Raw genomic sequence first — 14386 nt, forward strand, 5'->3', positions numbered from 1 at the left:
GTATTCATGAGCCAATCAGCAACCTGCGTCATGGCGGAATGCAACGTAAGGAGCTCTTTCATCAAAGCCCCTCCTCTTTCAGTTAAGAAATTGCGATAAAAGGTTCGTTGGCCTTTATTTACCACCTTCCAAGCTTCAGATTAATTATTTACATATAAACGATAAAAAAGAATCTAAATACGAACACCCTTTATTCAAACAAAAAACACACATTCAAACAAGTAAAGTACTGAATGTGGTAAAGTTTACACTCGCCGGGCATTTCATTAGGTACAGCTGAACAATGAAAGGAGCTACAATTGGTACGAGAGCTGTATCAGGGGAAAAAATTACCTTTGCAAAAGTAATTATGCTCTTTTTACACTGTTTTCAGCGGCGCAGAATGCGTGCCTTTACTTCAACAGGTGTGTCTAATATTTGGGTGACCATTTTACCAAAATATTGCAAACAGCCCTTAGTGTAATCATTGCAGTTGTCCACCACGACAGGCTGCAACTACGTACAGTTAGGTTAGCTGTTTGTTTTTAAACTATTATTTCGGTACATGTTGTAACACGATATTTTAATGTCGGTCGTGATAGTGGTACATGGTCTAAGAAGGCTACCGTTTTGGTGATAATTGACATAAATCGCTTCAAAACCACTTTAAGAAATGGATGCCAAATAAAGGCTGTCAATCTGATCTGGGATCAGCCACATGTAAAAGTCAGAAACAGACATGAGGAGTCCATCAACTGTTGTCCTATGTTGTTTGCCTGTAATCCAGGTCACAATAATATAATCCACGAAGGTTGAATTAAAACAAGCGGACACTTAGTGTTTGTCGTACTTTTCCTCCCCCCCAAAAAAACGCTGAAATATGACTTACAGGCAACTACATGTATCAGGCTTAGGATATGTAAATTTCCGCACTCACCTTTCCCGTGACGAGTTTGATAAGGCGCTTCTCTCCGTCCTCATGTCACATTCACACCTGAGAGGAAATGTAACTCTACCTTTGCGAGCGGGAAGCCAAGTGGTTTAAAGCAAAACAGGTTTTACAACTTTCCCAAAGAACTCCCACATACCTGTATTTTGTAAGCCTGCCAAAAAAGGTGAAGGGAAAATCGTTTCATCCAAACACAAGAAAAAAGGCAGTCTGGTTAATATGAATAATATATAATCGTTAATGGCCTCTTGTTTCATTGCCTGCAAACAGAACCCATGACTCTTTTGTCTTTGTTATCCTTCAAATGCAAATCAACCCGACGCAGTCTCCGCAGCTATAACTTACTTGATATAGGCTACATTGTGTACTAGGAAACTCTCTCATGCAAGGAACCAAAAGTGGTAACTTCAACCACAAGACTCACTAGAACCCTGTGATTTCTCTCAGTCCGTCAGTGGAGAATGAATAAATAACAATAATAAATACAAGTTGTACGTGCCGTACAATACGACTGTGTCTTAAGGCACCACACATCAGCTGAAGGGCAACACATTTTCCCTGCTCATTACCGGAACGCCAATTAAGCATAATTCAACGTACTTAAATGTTCTTCTAAATGCTATAAAAGGTTGCCTATTTTCATGATCAAAAAGTCATCAATTTGTAATGTGAGAACAATGCTGTATTTTTTTTAATATTTCCATTAAGAAATACATATTTTGTCAAAGCCAGTCTTAATCGTATATAAATAAAGATGTATTGTATATTGTTTAACGAGAACAAAGTTGTAAGAGGGTAAGTGTCTGTGTTCAAAAGATGATAGACTTCAACGGGTTGTCTTCAAATAGCAGATAACTCGCAAAAAAAAAATTATATATATATATATAATAATTCAGTCAAAGATGAACGATGAAAGAAAGTAATTTCAAGTGAATTTTTAAAACTTTATACTCCTAACATCAGGCCTTTTATTCTGGTGCAGACACATCTATGTACAGAAAACAAAAAAAAAACACATTCTTGAAAAAAATGATATTTCACAATCATATCTGTGTTTTTGATTGTCCCATAGCTAAGGTATGTATTGTTATTTTTGTTTGATTGGTGCACGTCTGATTTTTTATGACACAACAGAATCATTTATTGCGACATATTTTGGCTCATGGACATAAAATGATGACACAAAAATAATGAACACGTACTTTAGAATGGAAAATGAATATCGTGGCAGATACAGTATGCAGCACAAAGTTATCAGTTCAGATCCTTTGCATCAGGAGGTGAGTTTGGCAATCGAAATGCACGTTCGAACTCCTGAATCCGACCTTTAAAACGCAATGAACATGTCAGTGGAACATAACTAAGCTGATGACGTCTTTTCCCAGACGGTCCTTTTCACATCGTCTCTATAGGGACCCCCCACCCCTCGCTTCTCCCACTTTGGGAACAAAGCAGCTCATTACAATTTGTGTAGACAGCAGAAGTCCAGCATCTGTCTCAACCAGTTGGACCAGTAGCGGAATGGCGGACTGGTTGGCTGCTGTCCGCCTCCCGCCGGAGGACAGAGGCTCTCCTCACATCAAGCACAGATGCGTGTTTGTTTCTCAAAGAGCTGACAGTCATTTTGCGTTATGGCAGCCCTCTGATGGTCATGTTTTATTCAACAGTGAATAGTTTGATCATGAGAACACTAAGGGAGAGCATCATGTTGGACAGCGTTGGTTCATCAGTGTTTCTCAATAAGAACCACACTTCAAAGAAGAAGAAAAAAACATTTAATGTGCATGTAGTTGTGTCTGTTTTTACTCTGCATACAAAACTGATTGTTTACAGAGCAAGCAGCAACCTACTCTCTTCAAACCATTCAAGTGTATCATCCCTTTGAATCCCAGTCCAGGTTGCTGCGGAATGTCTCTCTGTTGTGGGTCACAAACACATGTATTTAAATGAATTGGAATTCAGTGCATTCAAATCAGGATTTTAATAAAGGAGGACACATTTAAGTTGCTGGTGGTGTAGTTCTACACTCGCCTGACTTGTGAGCGGGCGGCGTGGGATCGGTTCCCCACTCAGTGAAGGTGTGGATGCGGGTATGGGTGGTTGTTCGTCTCTATATGTGCCTGGCCAAGGTGTAGTCTGCTTTCTGCCCGAAGTCAACTGGGATAGGCTGCAGCAAATCCCATGTTACCCCATTCAGGATAAGCGGTCTTGAAAATGGATGCATGCATGGATGGATGGAATCGACATTTAATCCACAAACGGTACTTTTCTGAAGCCACCTGCACACCATGCGGCGCAACCAACCTGGACTGAACTTGACAATCACGAACAAGTTCGTCAGCAACTCACACCCACACATCTGGCAATTGACACTTATTTTCACTGCAAGGGAAAAACTCTGATCACTCTTGTGCTTATTGCGGAACGTTTTATCGAACCACAATGTGGCACGAGTGTCAAAAACAAAAAACCAGTTGGGCATGTAAATTCTGGTTATTTTGAGATGTTCTCCGTGCACTTTCACGTCATGTTCCTTCACCTCTCTGCATCTTTAAATGATATCCCTAAATGCTTGTTTACAAGGAATGGTGGTTTAGCCTGCCGTATGGCAACAATTTCCACACAGAAAATAAAAATCAAAGTCATACATATGGCACTTTATTAACAATCAGCATCTTGGGAAACCAAGAATATTTGAGAGCATGAAAGTGACCTTCAAAATTGCCCGTTGTTGGTAAACAATGAAAAAAGTAGAGAATAATATTTACTTCTGTGAAAAATAGAAATCTATTCATCATTAAAATCGGAGCTATGCAAAGGAGTATAAAGACAGCTGTACTTTACCCTCAGAAAAACAATATTCATAAAAATGACTCTTATAAGCAAAATGTTGAACTGAATAGTAGATACAGTATTTTGTTAGCAATACTTCCACCTGCTTTATTATTTTTTTTATACAAAATGTACACTATATATCATGAATAACCATGTGAGTTGGCACACTTAAAAAGGGGATGTTTTACAAACAGTATATAACTAAGGTTAAATATATATATTTTGTATTACAATCAATAAGCTTGTCTGTATTTGAACCTACTAATCGAAACAAATGACAAAAGCTTGTTAGATCTGTCAGCCATCTAATTTCTATCTAGTGTCAATCATAATCTGGCTAAAAAAATAGAAACTATAAATCTATAATCGTGACCAATAAAAAAAGGGTCTGTGGTAACAAACACAGACTGGGAGGAGCTTATTGAGGAGAAAGTTCCCAAAACAAAAGCCCTTGTCGTCTCTTGGTGCTTTCTGTCAAGACAAAGGAGGCGAAGACTAGTTTCCATTAGTCTTCATATTAAGACCTCAGTTCCATAGGCGTGTGTAACATACATCTTTGCCTCATTGGCACGATATTGCTAGGATCCTTTTGTAGTTTAAGGGCAAGTCATCAAGTTTATGAGTGTTTTTGGAATCTGAGGCTGTTCATCGGCAGACCTGCTGCACTTGATTTATCAGCTCCACAAAACGATCAAAGAGCCCCTCCAGCCAAGCTCCATTCCGCAGGCACTTCTGCACGGTTTCCTCCTGCCCCAGCTCACCCGCCTGCACCCGCTGGATGGCGATCTAGAGAACAGATACCGTGATGATAATGAAAGGCCGCAATAAAGCAATGATCAACTGCAGTAACAAGCGTCTCACCTCATCCTTACACATGAGGTATGTGTGGTACTTGTAGTGCTGGAGAGAGTGGTACAGCGAGAACCACTGGGTTTTCTGTTGCTCCACTGTGTACTCCTACACAAGCAAAAAGACATTATGTGGTAAATGATGTGCGGATTGCACCATCTGCTGGACAGATTTTAAATTCGCAGCCATATACAAGAGTGCTAAAAGGAGCTGAGGACAGAGACATGGGGGGGGTGGGGTCCTATTCTCCTGTATCTCCTATATTCCCGGTTTGATATTAACCTTTTTGTGGTCCCTTTCCTCCGTTATTTGCTGAAAAAAAATAGTTTTTGTGTTGCTCTGTTGCTGATTGAACAACCGTGCCATTTTTGTGGAATCCTGAGAAGTGATGATTTTGGAGCTCTGAGGATTCGGCCTGACGCCAGTGATATATTAAAATTTGAGCTCGGACTGGTACCCAAAATCCATCTGACTTAAATGTGTTTGTTGACTTGCTTTGCCGGTGGAAAGATAGAGGCGGTAATGCACCAAAGAAAGTTGGAAAAAAATGGAAGAAGTAGTAGTAGTCATGGCAACCAACGTGTGACGTACTGCTAGTTTAGCATGCTGCTTCCTTACTCCACAAAAAAGATTGCACCAAAGGGTGCGATAACAGACCAAGATTCTGCCTGTGGCCAAAATGCCACATGAAATTCTAGTTCAGATAAGCAATTTTAAGCTAAAAAGAAAAACGGTGTGCATTTGAAAATTCAGTCTGATGCATTTCTTGACTGGTACGACCTATACTCCGGAGCGACTTCTAGTCTGAAAAATACAGTATTACTTTGGCGCCATCATGGTGCCAGGGAAGTGGAAATATGTTTAACTGAATTGAGCTTAATTTCGACAAATTTAGTGATTTGACACCATTTTGTGGCATCCTGGTGACAAGGGACTCTTATGAAGTGAGTTTCATTTAGACAGAAGTAACACTATTTTGTGGAACATATAGGCTGATTTTCATCGTTTGCGGCAGGGCTTGATACGTATCCACCGCAAATAATGCGGGAACAGGTAGTTTTTCCCAACCTTTATAACTCCATTACACTAAAATTCAATGTTTGCCAAAAAGATGACATCCGACTGTCTTTGGACGCTGGTAATAGCACAATTTGACCAGATATCATGAACCACATTTGACTGATTTCAGTTTTTGTTGTTGTAAATGACATTTTGGCCAAAAGAAACAACAATACTGTACACTCGCTTCACGCTTACTCTTTATTCTCTCTTAACAAAATAAATATAAGTCTCCTACTTGTGGCACTTCTTTCGACATCTTGTCAGGCTTCATGGTCTTCTTGTTGTAAGCCATCCCACCAAGTCGCACTTTGAAGGCGGGAATTTCCCCATCATTTTTCAGCTCTGTGACCACCGAAATTTCTGGGAATCTATCCAGTGCTGTCTAAATACAGAAGACGTGATCACATTAAGATATTCTGCTATATTGCAGTTCATCGTTCGTGCCAGCACTATATCACAGATTTTTTTCGATATAGTTTTTTATGTATTTTTACAATTTTCAGGCAAGTTAAATTTGGAGTTCCCTTCAGTCAGTGTATTGCTGCAAACAGCCTGGCAGCGACAAGCTGCTGCTTCTCTGTATCACCAGATGGCAACAATCGAACCAACCCACCTTGAGGACTTGCTCAATGTGCAGTTTGTGAAGCAAGCGTTTCCTGTTATCACCGATTAAGCCCTCCATCCTTCTCAGATGTGGCAACAGCAGCTCATCTGTGGCCGTGACAGGGCAGGCGATATTAGACCCCCGGAGGGAAACCATCTCTGTCATATACTGAGCTGAATAGAGTCTTTTGGCAATTTACCACTGGTTCGCTCAAGTTCTGTCATCACATCTTCGTTGAGGGCAACACTGATGAGTAACTCCACAAAGCTCCTGAAAGTCTCCTTCATAGTTCGTGTGTTGAGAAGTCGTGAAGCAAAAGGCACAGGGGGGTTTAACTCTACGGGAGCAAGACAAGGAAGCAAGAAACAAATTTGGACCTCAGTCCTATCCCAATTCAACCTCCCAATCTGAGAACAATTAAAATGATTCTTTACCATCTTCTTCTGCGGATGATCCCGAGGCAACGGGTGTCAACGCCTCCTTCCATTTTCTCCTCTTCTTGGGTGGGGGCTCTGCCCTTGGCTTGAGTAATTTGGGACGAGGCTTTGGGCTTGGAGATGACGGGACGGTGCCGGCCGTCAAGCCCAGCAAAGTCTTCACTTGAATGCCCCTGCGAAGCAGAAAAAAGGATGACATCACGCATCCGACATGCCAGAAACTAACCTCAACCCTCCAAAGTCAGCAGTATTAACACACCTTAGTGAGTTCATGGGCTTGCAGCGTGGCTTCCGACTGCACACTCGAACATATTCCCTTTTGTTAACAGTGTCCAGAAACTTCACATAGACCCTTTGATACATCGTTTTAGCATCACCAAAGTATCCAAGATACTACACAAAGAAACAAAACATGTTGAATTAGACTCAACTAGAGGTGTAGTCGTAGATGAGCATAATACCCAATTGACATTCAGTACAATACACACGTGGAAAAAAGTGAGGAAATTATCTGAAACGTTTTTTTTTGCCTGGTTAAAAAAAAATCTGATTTTGCATTTTAGCCATCAATATAGAGTTGGTCAAGAAATACGAATCTAAGACAATGACAGATGGTGTTTATTTTATATGACACTTATTTGAGGAATGCATGCTTACTCACACTGTTAGTAGCAGAGAAGACGCGCTTGCCTTCTCTTAACTCAGGCACAAATTTCTGCAGCAAAGCCTTCTGGACTTTCCAGATGGCGGGAGGCTCACTTCCTGCACGCATTGTCCCCTGGTGACATCACACCATACATCCAGAATTTATTCAAAGACTGAGAGAAGTCAAATACAGTATTTCTTGAAATTGGGGCATTCACTTATGTAGCATTCAAATGTACTTTCTGGAACACTGCTTCATTTGCAATTATTTGTATACCTTCAAGGTCTCAATATCCTCATTCCTCACAACAAACTCGTCTCTTTCCCGATACATTCCTTCGCCTCCACTGTCCGACAGCTCCTCATCCGTCAGTCCCTCGATTGCCACGCTTACTAACTGAACAGCGAGCTGGCCGGGCGGTGTTGCGGTGGGCTCCTGCTTGATCGTAGATGTCGCTACTGTGGTGTCTGTGGTTGACGTTTGAGAAGCCGTGGGAAGTAGTGGCAAGCGGCTGTCTGTGATGCTGAGTGGCACTGTGGGAACAGGGACTGGTTTTGGCACCATACTGGGGTCGTGGTTATCTGCAGGAAGATTAAATAAGACATTCCTTCGGTCATTGAAATAAAGGTTTTCAAAAGTCCATCTTTAGTTTAGGTGAGGACCTGAAGGCAGAAGGAACATTTGATCCAGCCCACCATCAATCCATGCATCCATCCATCCGTTTTCCAATCCGCTTATCCTCACGAGGGTTGCGGGCATGCTGGAGCCTATCCCAGCTGTTTTCAAACTGGTTGGCATCCAATCGCAGCACATACGAAGACAAACAACCATTCACACTCACAATCACACCTAGGGACAATTTCGAGTGTTCAATTAACCCACCATGCATGTTTTTGGAATGTGGGACAAAACCGGAGTACCCGGAGAAAACCCACACAGGCACGAGAAGAACATGCAAACTCCACACACCATCCAGCTTACTATGCGAGTCTAAAAACTATTTTACACCTCAGAGGAGCGGCTATAAACCCCCCCCACCCCCCGAAACATTTAACCCACAAATACTATTATAATGTGTTTGATTGATGTATCATATTTTTCCATAGATTTAGTATGGCCATGGTGCACAGAGGACTTTCGAGTAACTAAAACGGCCTCAATTCAAATAAATGCATTGTGTTCCTATACCTGGCTTGGCTTTCCGTTCTGAAGGCTCATCAAGAGCAGAGAGCACCGAGCTGATGCTGTTCCTCAGTGCCTGGTTTCTTCCCGTGTGCTCTTCTTCATCGGAGCTAAAGGTTGGCAATGTCTCCAAGTTCTTTTGCAACTCTTCATCCAGACGTTTCTGCTGGGAGCTCACGACTTGACTTTGCTGGGAACTCAGAGAAGCTGGCACACTCTGAATTTTAGGAGGAAAAACAAACGGTGGTGGTTTGGTCGCAGGCTTTTTGGAGCGGCTAACGGTTCTTGAAGGACTTGGGGAGTACTGCTGTTTGGGGCCAGATTTGATGAAGTCCAAAAAAGACCCAATGAAACCAGTTTTCACCTCTGGTTGCTTGGCTTCCACTTCCCGAATCTTCTGCCTGATCCTTTCCTGCTGTGGACAACCGTCATAGACACTTTGAGAAGGAGATGGGCTGGGGTCGCCGCCCTTGGGGTTAGGCCCCTTTGCCGGCCCAGTGCGCTTGGCTGGTTTAAGTGGTCCATTATCCTCTCCGGAACCCTCTGGCCTTGTTAAAGCCTTCGAGTCGACATCCTTTTTGGGTAACTCTTGTATGTTTTGGCACTCTGTGGTGTTGTTCTCAGTTTTAAGACACGTTGCATCCATTTTGACACTGCTGTGGAAACCTGAGGGGTCATAAAACTGTCCTGCTGAGGGATAGTCGTTTTCAGAGCTCTCGCCATCCCCATTTGCGTTGAGATCAGAACTGTTGCAGTGGTGAACGGGCTGTCCTTGGCGGTCTGTGGAGATCTGTGCACGATTTAGTGTCATGGCCACGGAGTGAGAGTTAGTGTCTGTGAGGATCTTCTGCTGAGCTATCGAGAAACTCGGTGACATTTGTGTTATACCAACCGTCTGAAAGGGATTCTTGGAATCAACAGGACTTGCCATCGCTACCATTTGAACTTCTGTGGAGGACGTACCTTTGACAAAGTCTTGAGGGGTGACGCCACAAGCGGCCACAGTAGCAGCCAGGATATCGTCGACGTTTGATAAAATATTTCTCTCGTCGGCGAGTAACATGGAATCCGAGAAGCAAAGGGAGTTAAGAGCAAAGTGGTTCTTAGCATCATTTGACTGGTGAACACCTGACTGGCTGTAGTGGTCTTTAGAAGATTCGGAGCAACCTGAGCTCTGCTCAGACACGACTGCGGCCTGCTGACTTTGGCTTCCGGTGACATTGGGACACAGGAGTTCCCGATCCATCTGAAGGTACTGGATATTAAGAGGGCCCAAGCCCTGGGCTGATTGAAGACCCTGCACTGATATGACCTTTGAGGACATCTGGGAATTGTGCACAAGGGGCTGCTGAAGAAAAATCATCTGATTCGGCTCCAAGAGAACCTGAGCACTCGGGACGCTGATAAAGTGGGTGTGGTCCTGCTGGTTTTGTTGTTGCGCCTCGGATGATTTGATGAGGACAGGATGCTGTTTAAGTGGTTCCGGGCTAAGAAGCACATGTGAAGATATAATACTGGAGTTGGTTGTTTTTGGATTGCCATTTTCCTGTCCATTGATACAACTGAGGTGACTGTGCTGTTGACTTAGGGAGCTCATTCTTTGTTCCCTTATTTGTGCTGTGTTCAGCTGTGTAAGATGGTCATGAGAATGCGAAGCGTCTCTGATGACGCTTTGCGTTTTGTGGAGGTCGTCCGTTTTTGAAACAACGTAGATGACATTGTCGGGAGCTGCCGTGGTGCCGTTTGCAACTGAGCCCTCCATGGGTGCTTGTTGGAGAGCCTGTAGCTCCTGGATAGGAAGTTCTTCAAATGTCGGTTTGCCATATGTTGGCTTGATGTCCTTTAATGGTGAGCTGATATCATTACCCAAAGTTTCGGTAGTTGGCGGGTAGGCAGCAGACACAGTCTCATAAATTTGCTTCGTCTGCACTGTTGCCTGCTGGGAAATGGTGACAGGAAGTGTTTTATTCCCCACAGAGCCTTGCATCAGGGTGTAGTCCTGTGCAGAGGTGGACAGATTCTGTCCACAGGTGGGTTGGTAAGAGGGATTCATGGGTTGTACTGTGGCATAGCGCTGGGACTGAGTCACTGAAGCCTGCTCCTGTGATTCTGACGTGTAAGTCACATTTAGGTCAGTCTGAGAGTGAGATGAGGGATAGCTCCCCGAGAGAGTCCCCTGACACAAACCCTGAGCCTGGACACCATACTGTCCTTGGTTCAGCCCTGGACTTGACGAGTAAACAAGAGCCCGACTCGCAGATGCCCCAGATTCGGAGAGACTCGACAGGGAAGGTGGTGTTTTGTAAAGGGAGGACAAATTGCCTGATGAAGAATTAGAGGGCTGGGACTGGGTATGCGTTGTGATATAGGTTTGGGACAGAGTGCTGGACATAAGGTTGGATAGTTGGTTGCCAATTACAGAGTTCTGCTTTTGCCCAGGGTTGGAAAAACTCTCAGGGGACTGTGATGCTAGGTTCTGAGGAAGTCCGCGGTTCTCTTCATGGGCTGCAGAAGCTAATTTGGAGGAATACTCTTTAGTTGTCGGCACTGTGGTGCATGAATAGCTTTGAGTGACTGAGTCCGCTTTGTGTTGCAGGGCACCATTGACCCTGTGAGATGAATCTTTTTCTGTGGAAGGGCTGCAAGATTCCGGGGTCTCGCGGGATTGGTCATGTCGGTAGGACATGCTTCCCTCATTACCAGAGCCATAGTAGCCCTGTAAGGAGTCCTCAGCATTGGGTATTTGCTCTGAGGCTATGTGGCTCGTAGAAGGCCTTTGGTGGTGTTTGATCACGCTACATTCTCGCTGAAGTGCTCTCTCGACGGAGCCTGAGAAAACGGTGGTCCCACAGGATTGTGAGGCACTATTAGGAGCAGGAAGGGCTGATGGCAGAAGGCTGAACTGTGGTTGTAGGAGGTGGGGGGCTGACTCCTGAGCTGAACGGTATGTGGAGGACTGGACTGGCAGAGTTGAGGCCAAAACAGGTCCAGAAAGGCTGAAAGCCAGGGCAGGTGGAAGCACGGTTTGGCTCGGTTTGACTTGCAGGAGGGAGTCGGGATGAGACAATAGACTATTGGTGGAAGTGCTGAGGGCTGGATCCTGGAGAGCCATGGAAGAGTTGGTGGAATAACTCTTGGAAGTATATGGACCGCTGTGTTGATAGCTTGACAAAGCAGCTGGAGAAGGAAATGTGGCGGTAGAAGGCAAAGCACCAGTCAGGTATAGCTCTGTGCTGGAGGAGTTGGTACCTGCATTGCACACATTCATAGTATCAGCAGTTGGAAGGCAATCGTTTACATTTGTGGTCAAATATAACATTTGTTGCTCTCGTAGTTTATTACGGATGACGAAATCGTTCTGAGAAGGGAAAATGTGTTTCCACCTGCAGTCCATGATGGTGGTCGAAAAGGAGGAACTAGCGAGACACTACCAGGACTTCTTGTCTCCATGGCTGAAAGGAAGCTCATGATTGAGGTCTCCGAAGTATTAATGTTTGTGTCAAGTGCTCCTGCAAATCAACAAGAGAAAGATGAGGGGAAATTAGGACAATGCTAATGACTTATTTTGAAAATAACAATGCACTCTCAAAACTAAACCAAGTGTAACCTCCAAAATCAGTCAGAATTTAGAAAAAAAATACTGAAAATAGGCAAACGTTTGCACAAAATTTCAGAGGTCAAGCTGTGATCTTGCATGATGTCATTGACAGAATCTTGTGAGAGTCTTGTCCCAGACACACACAGTGGATTGTGTGCTACCTCTTAGGTTTCATTGAATTTCTAACCTGAGAAGGGTCAATATCAAAACGAAATGCTTCACAATCACCTGTAGGGGCAGCAAGATGTGCTGTAGTGTAGGTGGGGAGCTGCTGCACTGAAGTGTAGCTCTGCCGCTGAAGGAGCCCTGCATCAAGTTGTGCTGCACCATAACTGGAACTGAATGCACAAAAAACACAATTAAATGATACCTGTTTCCACCCTGTGCAGGAATTGCTAAAAAATGAACAGAGTTAAAATACATCTTTATTTACACAGCACTGAAGTTGAAAGAAAGAAATATGCATTATGAAAAATATTGCAAATGATCAGTGCTGTACTGTTTGCTACAAGATCAAATTTCATTAAACATATCGTGTAACTACAGTATTCTGTCTCGATTGTGCAAACATTTTCATCAGAGAATTGCCACGGTCTGGTGTGGTGCAGTAACAAGGTTTTTAGTCCAAGATTCCTCTAAGCACTTGAGTTTGATGAGTTATTTATCAACCCATTCGTGTCCATGGGAGTTGTCTCTTTCTGGTACAGCACTGCAAAGTATGACGCAAGCGTCTCACCATCTTATATTTAAAAAAAAGTTACTGCCATGAGGGTTTTAAGCAGATACCTTTCATATAAATAGATCGCTTAAAACGTATCCATATCAGTTGACCTTTCCTCGCATATAATCTAATCAGATGCAACAGCCAACAGTTTGTGTATCCCCTGCTGTTGGGAGTAACTTTGTCTTCCTGAGGATTTCATCACCTTATCAACTGCAGCATCAAATTTAAATGGCAACGAGTACATTAAGCCAAGTTCTGCGGCAGCCCTGTTGGATTCATTTAATTCATGATTATGACTTTCCCCACTTTGTTTCTTTTGAGATGCATAGAGCCAAATCACCAATGTGTCACTGGAGAACTGAGTTATTTACAACACCCACCAACACTTAAGTCACCAAGTCTGGTTCCTATTACCGGTGACGAAGTTGCAATGAGTTCGCTAACTTTAGCTGCCTAACAGCTCGCTTCTCCACTGTGCTTCAGTAATTACGTTTTAAGTAACTCGCGACTAACTGTTTTATATGCATAAGTAAACGAGATATGTCAATTTAAGGCACATCGCACTATCGCTCCCTTAGGGACTGAAGCTAAATTAAAGCTCTTATTGTTGTGACTGTTCAGAGACGTTACTGAATTGTGAGTGGAGAAAAAAAAAACATAGTTGGTCAATACCACAGAAATTTAGGATACCACATAATATATGTATACCAAAAAATAGTTTACCAAAAACTGCCCGCAAGCACGAAGAGTAGACGCGGTGCTAGTATAAACTAGCACTATAGAACGCATTCATAACCAATAAGAAACCCGCTCACAACTTAGCCAAAAGTTGGTACACGATGTTTGAATTCTTTTAATGCTGTTCTGTTTTTCGCCAAGACGCCATTCAATAGATTGTACTCCCTCAAGAGAACAGCTAGGCCCTCCATCACCGACATTTCCTTGGTAAGGTGACCCACCCTCCCCACCTCCCTCCATCCATCACCTACCTCGGCTTGATGGTAGCCGAGCCGCGGCCATAGGCCCAAGAAGCTGCGGGCTGTGCTGCCGGAGCCAGCGCGTCCGCAAAGCTGGAGCTCGGGTAGTTCCTGTCCATCATCCGGTGAACGGCTCACTTCCCCGGCGGAGCTTCGTGGAGCGGCAGACACACATCGTAGCAGCTGCGGTGCGGCCGACTACGGCAGTCCGATCAGAGCGGCGCACGGCCCGCTAACTTCCCCCCCGTGAGGTCGCGCTATTCCCCGGATGAAAAAGAGTGCCTTTCCCCCACACCCCCTTTGTGACTTGTTAGCGTGCGTTCATCGCGGTGTAAATACAACATGCTTGTACACAAGTTAGTAGTATTGAACTTCCCAAAATGCATCGCGCAGACGCAGCTTAGTCTATTATTACAGCACAAATCAAGTTACTTAAAAAAAAAAACATACAATCTAAAACATAAAATGTTTTCTAAACTTTTGACTCACTTAAGTAGCTGCCTTAATTAAATACTATAATATGGAATATTTATTTCAGTATATA

General features: G+C 43.6%; 1 protein-coding gene across 1 annotated transcript; it reads right to left on the minus strand.

Moving 5' to 3' along the window:
- Positions 1 to 2687: 2687 nt before the first annotated feature.
- qser1 (glutamine and serine rich 1) lies at positions 2688 to 14180 on the minus strand. The gene is made up of 13 exons (XM_019895888.1): positions 13855 to 14180; positions 12370 to 12479; positions 11927 to 12052; positions 8550 to 11792; positions 7638 to 7942; positions 7377 to 7493; positions 6975 to 7108; positions 6713 to 6888; positions 6478 to 6615; positions 6288 to 6385; positions 5910 to 6056; positions 4625 to 4720; positions 2688 to 4549 (listed from the first exon to the last, which is right to left on the minus strand). Exons 1-13 carry the CDS (start codon positions 13962 to 13964, stop codon positions 4409 to 4411), a joined length of 4941 nt encoding a protein of 1646 aa, XP_019751447.1. The 5' UTR covers positions 13965 to 14180; the 3' UTR covers positions 2688 to 4408.
- Positions 14181 to 14386: the final 206 nt, after the last annotated feature.

This window comes from Hippocampus comes, unplaced genomic scaffold, assembly GCF_001891065.2.
Source record: "Hippocampus comes isolate QL1 unplaced genomic scaffold, H_comes_QL1_v1.1 scaffold80, whole genome shotgun sequence".
In the NCBI taxonomy this organism is placed as follows: domain Eukaryota; kingdom Metazoa; phylum Chordata; class Actinopteri; order Syngnathiformes; family Syngnathidae; genus Hippocampus; species Hippocampus comes.

Excerpts from the sequence above, each read along its gene's own strand:
- qser1 (XM_019895888.1), bottom strand. The coding sequence starts at position 13,964 with ATGATGGACAGGAACTACCCGAGCTCCAGCTTTGCGGACGCGCTGGCT. Across the intron at positions 6,889-6,974 it reads AAGCCCATGAACTCACTAAG|GGGCATTCAAGTGAAGACTT; the intron begins GTGTGTTAATAC and ends TCTGCTTCGCAG. Across the intron at positions 4,550-4,624 it reads ACCTCATGTGTAAGGATGAG|ATCGCCATCCAGCGGGTGCA; the intron begins GTGAGACGCTTG and ends TCTGTTCTCTAG.